This window comes from Gastrolobium bilobum, unplaced genomic scaffold, assembly GCF_033153095.1.
Source record: "Gastrolobium bilobum isolate Gb01-03AN ecotype WA unplaced genomic scaffold, APGP_CSIRO_Gbil_v1 utg38648, whole genome shotgun sequence".
Taxonomy (NCBI): domain Eukaryota; kingdom Viridiplantae; phylum Streptophyta; class Magnoliopsida; order Fabales; family Fabaceae; genus Gastrolobium; species Gastrolobium bilobum.
Genome location: NW_026898795.1, coordinates 1 through 13268, shown reverse-complemented (window position 1 = coordinate 13268; position 13268 = coordinate 1). Strand labels below are relative to the sequence as shown.

General features: G+C 36.1%; 1 protein-coding gene across 1 annotated transcript; it reads right to left on the bottom strand.

Moving 5' to 3' along the window:
* Positions 1 to 1104: 1104 nt before the first annotated feature.
* LOC133284163 (uncharacterized) lies at positions 1105 to 2251 on the bottom strand. Its single transcript, XM_061481150.1, has 3 exons — positions 2125 to 2251; positions 1330 to 1742; positions 1105 to 1266 (listed from the first exon to the last, which is right to left on the bottom strand). The coding sequence occupies exons 1-3, from the start codon at positions 2249 to 2251 to the stop codon at positions 1105 to 1107; spliced, it is 702 nt and encodes a 233-aa protein (XP_061337134.1).
* Between the last annotated feature and the right edge of the window lie 11017 nt (positions 2252 to 13268).

Below are 13268 nucleotides of genomic sequence, written 5' to 3'. Positions count from 1 at the left end.
GGAAGTGTCTTGAAGCTTTCTACACCAGCCTACAATTCTGACTTAACAAGGCCACGAATTTGGTCACAAGCTAGGCTTTTTACTCCACAAAATGGCTTCTTGAAGCATCAAATGCAAATGAGATGAATTTCACACCACCAACCCATGAAGTTAGCAGCTCCACACCTCCAAACAAACCTCACAACCTTATAAGAAGTGATTGTTCTCCCTGATCAAGTCTGCTCTCAAGTGTTTAAAAGGAATGATGATGGTTCAATGGCTTAGAAGTGGAGCAATGTGGTTAAAAATAGACTCTTGGTCATGCTCCATGCAAAAGCTCAAGCCTTGAGCAGAGGGGAAGGTGGCAGTAATGGAGGGGATCACCCTTGGGATCAGAAACTGACCTAGGGTTGTGTGAAACATTCCTATTTATATGTCCACTTAATTAATCCGCCTATATTAGTTCTAATAGCTCTGCTTATTGTTTTAATCTCAAACTTAATATTATGAACATAGCCATTTTTCTAGGATTTGTTATATTTTTATTATAATTTTCGTAGCACTTTGCCGGTACGCGTTTTATACGCAGTCAGTATTAGTTCTGACATCAAAACTCATTATTATGACTCCAAACTTGGTATTCTTAACCTAAATATCATTTTAGGAATATTCACATACTTATTATAATTTTTTGGGATACTTCATCGGTACGCAATTATACCAAGAAGCAGAACCGGTATCTACACTTTTCGTCAGAAAAGCGACTTTCAATGTTATTAAACCCATGCGATAATTATTCTAATCTTTCCATATTTATTCAAGATCAATTATGGAATTATTTCTTAAACTCATAATTTAATTATTTCAATTCCTAATTTAACGGTGTGGGTTCTTACAATAAATATCATTATTGCCAAGGTAGACGTATTTTAAAGTATGTGGAAGTTCTTTTAATTCTAGATTTGGAACTTCATGTGACTCGATAGCAGTTGTCTTATCCTGCCTAAATTCGATGTCCAAAGATTCAGGCTCATGATCGTCGGAGACATCATCAATCGCTTTAACTACTTCTTCTAACAGAGCTTCATTTAGCGGATCAGAAGTTTGTAGAATCTTAGCAAATGACTATTCTATTGTTGGTGCAGCATTAATCTCATCAGCAATTGCTGCTACAACTTCGCCGATGACGTCGATTTGAAAGCAGGCACCTTTTTCTTCCGGGCATTTCATGGCTTCAAAATCATTGACAGTATACTGCTCACCATTGACCCTAAATAGAAGCTCTCCCTACTAAACATCAATTAAGACTCTAGTTGTGGCTAAGGAAGGTCTTCCCAAAAGAAGAGGTACTTCACTATCTGCTTCCATATCTAAAACCACAAAATCAGCAGGGAAAATGTAATCATTTACTTTTACCAATACATTTTCAACCACTCCTTCAGGTTTCTTAATAGATCTGTCTGCAAGTTGCAGCGACAAAAGTGTAGACTTTAGTTCAGTGATTCCCAAAGATTTGGCAAAGGGAAGTGGCATAAAATTGATGCTAGCCCCTAGTTCACAAATTGCTTTACCCACATGAACATTCTCGAGAGTGCATGATATGCTGAAACTGGCAGGATCTTTGAGCTTCAGTGGTATTTTCTTCTGAATGGTAGCACTGCATTCCGCTGTCAAAGCTATTGTTTCCATTTCTTCTTTAAGCTTGTGCTTCCTTGAAAGCAAGCTCTTCATAAACTTAGCATAACTAGGCATATTTTCTAAAGCTTCAACGAACAGAATATTTATTTGCAGCTTATTAAACATTTTTAAGAATTTAGAATATTGCTGCTTTTGTGTTGATTGTTTCAGCCTTTGAGGATATGGAGCTTTAACATACAGGTTATTTCCAAGCGATTTCATTCTTTCTTCTACAGAAAGCTTCTTTATTTTTTTCGTAGGGTATCATTTAATGGTCCGCCAATAATAATCACATCTTTATTAACAGGGTCATCATCTTTTTCTTCAACAAGCTTTTATTTTTCGAATCTTTTTCATTGCTCGGTGCAACAATATTCTTCTCCCCATGTGTGGTTACTATTCCACTTCTTGTAGTTATAGCTTTACATTGCTCTTTCGAATTACTGATAGTATCACTAGGAAAGGTACCTGGAGGCCTCTCAGCCATTTGTCTAGCAACATGACCAATTTGATTCTCTAGATTCTTTATGGAATCCACTTGATTCTTGAGAGATGCCCTCGCTTCTTCTATGAAACTTGCTTGAGATTGAGACATCTTTTAGAATGCAACTTCCCAACCTGCCTTCTGACTAGGTTGTGCTGGTTGAAAATTCATGTTAGTTTGGTGTGACCTTGATTTATATGAAAGACCTGGGTGGTTTGTCCAACTTGCGCTATATGTATTACCATAAGGATTATTTTCTCTCCTCTGCTTGTTCCAAATTCCATTAACCTGAGCTAGATCAATTGTTATTGTCGTGTCATAATTTTCAGGGTTGTGTGGTCCGCCACAAGTGTCGCAAACTACAGGAAATTGAGAGTTAACTGTGGAAATTTGATTTTGAGTAAAAAGTTTAACAAGTGAATCTAGCCTTTAGTCCATCTTGTCTTGCTTGGCTAACATGGTGTCGTATCATTCTAACTGCATAACTCCTCTCTTAGGTTGAACTGATGTGTCCTCGTTATCTTCAGATGCCATCTTTTCAATTAACTCCACAGCTCTAGTTGGGGTAATTTCTCTGATACTACCTCCAGCTGCAGCATTAAGAAGTACTCTATATGTTGGCATAACCCCTTTGTAAAAGATTCGCACCTTCTCGCCATTTGATAGAACGTACTGCGGATATCTCCTTATTAATTCTTTAAATCTCCCTCATCCCACACACAAGGATTCTCCTTCGAGCTGTTGAAGTTGTCAATCTGTTCCTTCAGCTCAAAGAATCAAGAGAGTGGGAAAAACTTCTTTTGGAATTTTTCAACTAATTCTTCTCACGTAGAGATACTGTCAGCAGGTTGCAATTCTAGCCAATTAAGTGCTCTCCCTTTTTAAAAAAGGAAAAGTATCAGTAGTATTGCTTTAGAAGGTACCCCATTAGCTTTAATTAGACTACACAACTGTAAGAATTTAGTAATATGGCGATTTGGGTCTTCAATCAGGTCTCTTTCGAATTGACTATTTTGAATTAAATTTGGAAAGAAGACTTTTATTTCGAAGTTATTAGCCAGAATTTATGGTCTTCTAATACTCGCAGTTGGATGCGAGAAATTAGGGTTTAGGAAATGGTTCATCAATTCCTCCGGTGGATTTTGATTAACCTCGGCCATGACTGGTTCTTCAGCAAAACTAGAACTCGATGCGTCTTATATCATCTTTATGATCGTGCGCTTCCTATTAGTTCTTTCTATTCATCCTAACTCTGGTTCGTACTGTAAGTCACTGGGGTTAACAGTGCCTCGCAGATGCATAAACCAGAAAGCTAAGGCTAAGTGGGCCCAACTAACGAAAATCACTAACTAACAGAAAATTTAAAATTTAAAGTAAACAAAATAAACTAGGAAAGCACAACAAGGAATATAAATAAAATAAAATAACAAAACAAAATTAATAAAGATAAAAATATTAAAATAACAAAGAAAGAAAATAAAATAAAATGACAATAAAAACAAATGATCCAATCTATAATTTTATAGATATGCGGTTAATGTTGATTAAATCAGTCCCCGGTAACGGCGCTAAAAACTTGTTGCGACGTCGGCAGGTGCACCAGTCGTACACGTAATAAGGTGATAAAGTGATAAAGTAAGGTTGTCGATCCCATGAGGACTAATAATTACCAATCACTAATTTATCTACGCAATTAAAGTTGGATCTATCCTAAATGATTTTTTTGAGAGAATTAATTCTAAAAATAGAATTTTTAAACAACTTATTTTTAATTTTCAATATTTAAGAAATTAATTGAAGAATTAATAATGTGAGGAAATTGGTTTTTAACTTTTACTAAAAGACATAGCTAGTAACTCGACTTCCCCAATATTTTCCTAACAAGTCTACCCTTTCTTACAATTAACATTCAAGATTAAGTTATTAACGATTCTTTCTAAATTTGATTAAATCTCAATCCCTTGGTAATTTGATCCTTTACTTCATTCAAAAGCCTAATCCTTTAGTACCTTTTCCTAAACCAAGCATTAGCGCAAAAATCATAAAGTTATAGAATTTGTAAGCTTATCCCTGGATCATACAAACTCTAGCAATTAATCAATTGAAATGAATACACCAACATCTCTAGTATCATACAAGATTCATGTGTTTATCTATAAGTGATCAATTCATACACAAAACTAGTCATGAGGAAACAGATTAATTGCATAACTTAAATCATGAATATAAATTACAAGAAAGGATAAACAGCGTTTAAGAACCCATTGGTTCCGTCTCGCCTTAACTACATAAAAAATTTAGCTTAACATGTTCATGAAATCAGAATTAACAAATGATGAAAAGTAAAGAGAGTTCATGATAAAACTTGATTAATAATGATCAATGATGAAGCCTTGATATTATCTTCGTTCTTCTCCTCTGCGATTACGCTCCAGAATTTCTCCTTTGTCTTCTGCCTTCTGCCTTCGTCTCTGAGTCTCTCATTTCTTCCGTGTTCCGAATGTCTTTCACTAGGCTTCGTCTCGTTCTATTTAAAGACTGAAAACTGGGCCTTTATTTTTGGGCCAGCTAATGAGCTGCTCAGCGAGCATATTCTTTCCCTCGCTTCTGAGCTCGCTGAAGCGAGCTGCAGAGCGAGCTTAATTGAATGTCTCGCTCACCTTGCTCGCTGAAGCAAGCTGCACAGCGAGAAAGATCAAATCTTTATTAAATCTATATTTTCCTATTTTTATTTTCATTTTTATAGTTAGAATCGATGCCAACTGCCTTTTTCCATCAGATTAGTGGTTTGTTCCTTCAAGTATGAAACAACCTGAAACAATAAAAAAAATATTAGAACCTTATCTAGTTGTTGGCATTTTTAATATCTATTAAGATTTTATGAATTAACACTATATTCTTAATCATATTAATTATTATTTAAACTATATTTAACATTAAAAACATAATGTCTTTTGACACTTATGAGAGAGAAACAAAGAAGAAAAACATGGTTTTTACATCACTATATCAGGGACTGAGAAAGCCAAAAGAATAATGAGAAAATCAATCTAATCAATTGCAAAGAGAGCAAAAAGCATAGAGGTTCAGAACGAAAGAAGAAAACCAACCAAGAAGCTAGATTCTACTATTCGACCTGACTAAAGGTAATGTCTTCGACTTATGAGAGTCGCAACTCCTTGGGAGAAAAAGAGACTCAAATTCGAATATGGATTAGTCAGGTGCATTAAAATTTCAGATATCGGTTGGTATTAAAAAAAAGAGAGAGAGAGAGTAGAAATTGTAAAAATGGAAAAAAAAAATGAAGGTAATTTTACCATTTGGCAATTGAGATTTGGGGTTAAACTGCTACATATTAAACTTACTTATAAAACGATAAACTTAGAATATGACTTATAAAATGTATCAAGAGGGTAGCTTTATTCCATTTCCACTTAACCAATCTTTGTTTTATAACAATTTACTTTGTAAAACTCATGCTTTGTTTTCTCAGTAATTATAGCAACTTGAAACAATTGATAAATTTTTTTAACAGTGTTGAAACCCAATAATAACATACAAAAGTAAGTGAAGTGCGGATGGACAAATTAATAAATTCCACCTTAAATTTAGTAACAGATTGATGAGAGTTTGCTCAAACATTTAGCAGATTGGATCATATCGACATCCTTTTATTTAATTCCTCAAGAGATTATTATCTGTACGTACTAACATCAATATGCGAAACTATAAAATATAGTTTTCCGTCTTGTGTTCCCACCACACATGTGAACACGTTTCTTTCTTTTGTTCAGTAGCTAAAAATTTGTGCATTTGAGGTCAAGTCTAGAGCTAACTACAAAACATCACCTTTCATATTAGGTGCCTAGAAATTAACCATTGGTGCGGCAGTCCTATTCCTGCATCCTTTGACCCCCAACAAGTTTATAACATTATAAATTTTATCCCCACTGGTCATTTTTCAATATAAGTAAAGTGACGAAGACTGCAAAGCAGTCAACCCATCTCTTTAATATAGAGAAAAGAAGAATAAAGTGTTTTTGGATCTCTAATAAAAATTACGATATTCACTTTTGTTTTTTTATATAAAAAAAGTCAACTTTTGATCTTTTTATAATTTCAGTTCTTTGAAAATATGATCTCTCAAAAATTTAATAAAGACCCAATTTAATACCTAAAAAATGATTAATATAAGTATTTTTTTTTGTAAGATATGAAAGTGGACAACGTGTTTTTTGTTACCTTAACAAAAAAAATGACTTAAAACGTGTTTTTTTTTCTAACAACATCATAACTGAATATGATAAACGGAAAACTATAATATTGTTAGAAACGATAGCAATGTTTATTTTTTATTTCGTTATTTAAGCTTGAATTTGTTGTAAAATAAATAATCAATTTCTACAAAATTTACTAAACTCGGAAGTGATTAAACACTCGGTAAAAAACAGCGACCATAACTCAAAAACTGGTAATAGAAAATAATAAAATAATAAATATCCTCTAATTGTCGTGAATGGCAAAAGAAGTTAAGTAGAAAGAAATAATTTCGAATTAAGCCAAAGCCAACCTGCTGTTAGTTGAAGATAAACAATTAAACATGCCAGCTTGCACTTTTAACTCTAGATGTTATTAGTTTTTTCATTAGAATAGCAAATGTTTTATTAGTTTTCAGAACATGTTGGGGAAAGTTGACTGACCAGAATTTCCAGGTCAATAATCCATCTTTAAGACAAAATCCTGTAATTTTTGGCTGCTTGCACTAACAAAGTCAAGGTAAAGGATGTTTTATAATCAATAGGTATCATTAACGTCTCCCTCATTATACATATTAATTATATCATCTATTGCTGCAATGCCGGATAATTAACCATCATTAACCTTTTCGAGGAAAAGTCATCACAGCGTGAGAGCAGTTTTTAATTCTTGCAACATTAGTTTACCAAATAATGGTAGTTCGATTGGTGTCAGATAACTGAGCAGGTGGAGGGTGAGAGCATTTGTTCGATCTTCTCCAATATTGTCTCTGGGAGGTAGTTTAAAGTCTTAATTCTGAGACCCAACTTGAATCGAACTAGTCACAAAGCGATTAACCGATTCGAATATTTTCAAAAAAAAAAACAATAAGAACAGTTTTTTTAATTCTTATCTTCTATTCTCATATATATATATATATATATATATATATATATATATATATATATATATATATATATACCACCCGGACTTGGATTAATTAGCTGTCAGCTATTTCAGTTTAAACGGTGGTTTCAAATTTGAGTCCTACCATGCAAATGTGTTAAAAATTTAATAGAAAAAATTGTGTTGGCCTTATTTTTCTGCCTAAATCGAATTGGATTAGTTAAACAATCGATAAATCGATGGAGAAATTCAAAAATTAATTGACTTAATTTGAAGGGATTTTTTACTTTTGTATTTAATATTAGTGTTTTATATACCCCATAAAAAGAGCTACCTCTATTGCTCCAACCTGGGACAGCCAAGGCCCACCATCAACTTTGATATCTTCTGAGCCCATGTATTACAATTAAATTGTGTGGCCCATCATTACCAACCTCTTTTGTGTTGTTTTGATCAGATTCCATCTTAAAGTCAAAAAGGTGATAAAAGAATGTTAAAAAAGAAAAAAAATAGAATGTTAGTATGGCTAAACATGGATTCAAACCGGCCATTAGAACACAAATTGTTTGGCCCAAGACAATACTCTGTAGTTGGCCAAAAAAATTGTTATTTTGGTGTCCAAAAAAATTGTTCTCCCTCCCCTTTGTAGTCCAATTAACCTTTTTTTTTTAATTTAAAAATACATTAGAAAGTATTAAAAACAACAGGGATTTTGCAATTTACACAGGAATTTTTGGACGTTTAGTGAAAGTTCGGATGAATTTTAAGTCGCGTGAGGTGGTGTGGGACCCACTCCACTTAAGCCCACTTATCCACTTAAGCTATTCACTATTCACTATCACCTTCATTCCATTTTCTCTCTCTCAAAAACCAACCAGCTCCCCTCCTTAGGCACCTTAGGGTTCCATTTTTTCTTCCTTGATAAATCCTTCATTTTTCAACCAAATCAAGTGATTTTTGTGTTGTAATTTGTTGGAAACAACCTTCCAAACACATTGGTGGTATCCGTTATCCTTGAAACCCTCTCTTTGGTGAGTTATTGGCCTTTTTCAGCTGTGAATTTTTGGGGAAAATTGATGTTCATGGGGTCATTTGGTCTTCCATTGCTTGGATAAGTCTTGGAGGAGTATCAAGCATTGATTGTGAGTATGTTTCCACCTCATTTCCATGGTTTAATTGTAGATTTTATTTATGAACCCTAAACCTTGAATTGTTGATGTGTGATGTTAGAGAGCTCAATTGGAAAAAGTGCGTACATGAAAGTGTCTTAGAATAATGTGTATTAGTGAAATGCAATGAAAATTTTAGGTGAAAAATATGATTTTGTAACTCAGAATATTTTGAGGTGTCATGACTTTGAACTTGGAAAATGTGTTAGGATTTTAATGGTGAGTTGTTGGATGATTATATGTTGATATAATGAGATTGTATGAGGTGTGGAATGATTAAAATTGAGTAAGAATTCTTTGGAATTTCCAGATTGGCAATTCGGCCATATAAAGAGTTTTAGGAAATTGAGGTTGTTTGCATTACTTGGTTGATGTTTCAAGTGTTAAATGGTATTTAGATCGGTTGTGTGGTGGTTGGAAAGTGAAAGAATCAATGAAAAATAATTGAGGATGTAAAATGTCATAAAGGATCCGAGAGTGAATTATTAAGCAAAACGATGTTTAAAAGACATAAAATGGAAAAACGGCACTTGGTATAGCCTCGTAGCAACCTAAGGATGTGTAATTAAATGAGAAAGAAAATTTAGAAAAATAAATTTTGAAATAAGCCTTGTTTGGCCGAACCTTCAAGAGGAAGGGGGTGATTTTGACGTTTTTCGCGTTTTGATAGAATTGTCGTGTACTGACGATTTGTACATGGATATGTAGGTTGTCGTACGTCGATTTGAACCCCGAACTGTGAGTCGATGAATTACCCTTGGTCCAGGACCAAGTGGATTGAGGTAAGTGGTTGGATCAATGCATGTATAATTGTAAATTGGCATGTGTTGTATGAGTTTTTGAGTAATTGAGAATGCCCTCTTTGTAGGCATTTCGTTGAATAGCAAGATGGGAAATAAGCTGCTGTGGAGCTAAGTGGAGGAACATATTGAGGTAACCTCTTGGTACTGAGGCTTGTTCCCCTTGTGTGTTCCACCATACTTGTTAAGGGTGATGGTAGGAAGTGTATATGAGTAGTGTAGAATAACATGAGCATGCATGTAGTGTTTATGAGGGTACTTATGTATCGAGTCTCTGGCCAGTAGACAGTGTAGCCTTCGGGCAATTCGAACTTCCACTGGATAGGTCTCCGAGAAGGAGTCCCAGTTGACCTAGGATCGTGGTGTGTGATCCGGATAGGAGCACACTAGGAATGTCTCAGGTGTTTATGGATGGAAGGGGTACCTTGGTTGGATGTTCTAGGAACACGCCTTGGATGATACCCATAGGCTTATATATGCCGAGGACGTTGTTTGGTATTGGTAGCTACCATTCCAGCTTCGTCATATTTTGTATCCCGATATTCCCCAGTTTCTCTAAATCCCTTGCTTTATCCCCTTTTAAAAAGTGGTTATTTTATATTTTATATGCATCGAAGTGAGCCATTGGGCGGATTTTTCTCCAGAACCTCTGGGTTACTGAGATATATTCGTATATCTCACCCCGTCTTGGGGGCTTTATTTCAGGAGGTAGTAGTGGCAGTGGAGCGGCGGGCAAGAAGCCCGTAGGATGACTAGTCTGAGCACTTTTATTATTTTGCATTTTGGTGGCCACTTGGCGTAGGCTAGACTTAGGTCATGAACATCCCATATGTATGTAGGATGAGTTTCATAGTCATATTTGTTCATGTCATTTTGCCTAAGTCTAGTGTATATGTCATTTGAAGTTTTATGTTTCAAGTTGTAAATTAAAGTTGTGAATTTGTAAGTTGTAATTTAAAGTTGAAGTTGTAAGTTGTAACATGTGAGTTAAATGTTGTAATTGTACAATGGATGCATGATGTACTATGATGGAAGGGCTTTAGGCCTATTTTAGGTTTATGATTACTTGTATGTTGAGAATTTGCATGAAAATGGACTTTGGTGATTGAAACAAGTTAAGGATTATAAAGTGAGCTATATTGTGTAATAAATATAAACTGAGTTGGGTTGTAAGTGCCCCAAGGAATTGTTGGTCCTTGTGTGTGCCACCCATTTGTTATTAGGTACATTTGAGGTACTAGAGATCTTTTACAACTTTGGGGATTTTAGGAAAAACAAAGTAAACTCTGGCGAATTTTCTGTAGAATTGGCAGATTTTAGACGAATTTCAGGAGAGCGTATCTACCTCCATAGAGGTCTGATAGGGACGTTCCATACGCCATTTTGAAGCTAGAGATGTACCCTACATGGTTTTAACATCTTAGAATATTCTGGGTTGCACACATCCCTGTAGAAGCTTGTGAATATGGACTGTCCAGAACGCACCTATGCAGGGGCTATTTCTGGTAGTTTTTGGGAATTTTATTCCTGCTTGGTTTCTTAGTCAAATTAAGCGTATGATATATCAAATTGAAGGTTAATGTGTCTAGTTTGTGGTGTAAATATTTGGGAGAAATTAGATGAGTGGATTTTCTGCAGTAATTCGTGCAGTGAGAGACGTTTTGAGCTGTTTTGGGGTTGGTTGGCAGTTTTGCTTGTTCAACTTCAAACGGCGATATCCGGAGCAAACAAGATTGAAATGACTCGTGTCATGGCTCATTGGAAAGGTATTTAAGTAAGAAAAAAAGATAACTAAAGGGTAAAGTCTGTTTTTGTGCGGTGTGTCCGCACTAAAATAATTACCGAACCATGTTTCGATAGGTAGAATACGTAAGATTGAGAAATTGGCTAAGTGGGTTTATGGGAACCCCTTAGTGTCTTATAGTAAGTAAAATAAGATATAAAAATAGTTTAATCTAGTATTCCGCAAGATTTTACAGTTATGATCACAGCTTTTATTTATTACGCTTTTTACAGTTTTAAATGCTCGCGTAATAAACGGAAAAAGTTTACTCGCATTTTTATAAATGAACTGTTGTGATTGGAACTGCGATTAATATCATAATTAATGTTAACAATATCGGTGTATAACGGGCTGTTACATTTGATGGTATCAGAGCAGTTTTGTTATGGAACTCTTATAATGCATAACTGTATTTTGTGTTGCATAGCTATCTGTGAACTGTTTATGATAAATGTATATGTGATTCCTCAGTGTGGGTCTGATCAGCTCATTCCTTTGTGTTATATGTACAGATATCATGAGTAGGGCACAGGGTCGCCGTGGAACTCGAGGTGCAGGGCGTCTAGCAGCACCAGATGCTATTACTACAGTTCTTAACGCTCTGCAGGAAGAGACTGCTGTAAATAGAAACATGACCGAGACCTTGATGAAAAATAATCAGGATATGATGCATTCCATCATGAATGAGATGAGGGCGGATAGGGCTCGGAACAGGAGGGATGATTCTCCTCCACATACGACTACGGAGACTCATACCCGTACGCCATCTGTTACACCTCAGCAGGAGGGGAGTGGTGCTAGTCGTCAGTCTGGTGAGGCTAGTCACCACACTACTGATCCAACTTATATCCCAGAGCCTTCTGTGGACCCTTCTGTTGTTGCACAGTCGTCTGGGGTTGCTGGGCAGGTATTTGTTGGTACTGATGAGCAGAGGCTCCTTTCTTTCGGAAAGCATAAACCACCAGCATTTCAGGGGTCAAGGGACCCGAAGGCTGTGACTACCTGGTTGATGGGTATGGAGAAAATATTCCAGGTTATGGGGTGTCAGGATCCCCAGAGATTACTGTATTCTGTTTATATGCTCGAGAGAGATGCCCACGAGTGGTGGTATAATACATCTCGCCCTTATACTATTCAGGGAGAAGAAATTACTTGGGCTTTATTTGAAAGACTATTTCATGAAGAGTATTTTCCCAGGGATGTTCGGGAAGCTAAACAGGGTGAGTTTGAGAAATTGGTACAGGGTACCATGACTGTTGATGCTTTGTGGCCAAATTCAATGAATTAGTGAAGTTTGCTAATTATGGGGGTGTGTTGCCGACTCCTGAATTTCTGTCTACTAAGTTTCAGAGAGGTCTTAATGAAAAAAGTGCTAAACGAATGTCAAATACTGTTGTGAGGAATTTTGCAGATCTAGTGACCCAGTGTAAACGGGTTGAAAGTGTTTATAGCAGATATCCGAAATCTGGTTCTTCGAGGACATCTGGTCCTCCGGGTAATAATAACAAAGGTGGCTACCATCAGAATAATAATAGAGGTAGGGGGTTGCAGGTAAGGAAGCCTCCGGGTCAGTTCAAGATGGGTGGTGGTCAGAGGAGTGGATTCAATGACGGGAATTCTAATCCTAGATGTGATAAGTGTAAGAGGTTCCATCAGGGCCCTTGTATTGTGGCTCCGAAGTCTTGCTTTAACTGTGGTAAGGTTGGGCATTTTGCCAACAATTGTCGTAGTAATACTGGGCAGGCTGCGAATCTGCAGGCCTTGCCATCTGCTCTTATGGTTGGGCGTGTCTATACTACAAATGTTCAGCAAACTGAGAAGGCACCTAATCTGGTTAAAGGTATAATTTTTATCTCAAATATTGATTTGTCTGTGTTGTTTGATTCGGGAGCTACGCATTCGTTCGTGGCAGAATATGTGGCTAAGGGGTTAGGGTTAAAAGTATCTCGGATGATTCCCCCTATGCGTATTACTACGGCTACAGGAGAAGTTAGTGATTCCTTCTTTATTTGTAAAGAGGTCGGGTTTGTCTACGAAGGCAGGGGCTACACTATTGATTTGATTATCTTGCCCCTGGCCTCTGTTAATTTGATATTGGGCATGGATTGGTTGTCTCAAAACTGCGCAATGATTGATTGCTGCGGCAAGAGGTTAATATTATCTCACGAGAAGCCCTCGGTTACTACGTCTCCCTTTTTGTCTATGTGTCAAGCTGTTAAAGCCTTGAAGGATGG

Excerpts from the sequence above, each read along its gene's own strand:
- LOC133284163 (XM_061481150.1), bottom strand. The coding sequence starts at position 2,251 with ATGTCTCAATCTCAAGCAAGTTTCATAGAAGAAGCGAGGGCATCTCTC. Across the intron at positions 1,743-2,124 it reads AATGGCTGAGAGGCCTCCAG|CTTTAGAAAATATGCCTAGT; the intron begins GTACCTTTCCTA and ends TGTTCGTTGAAG. Across the intron at positions 1,267-1,329 it reads ATATGGAAGCAGATAGTGAA|GGAGAGCTTCTATTTAGGGT; the intron begins GTACCTCTTCTT and ends GATGTTTAGTAG.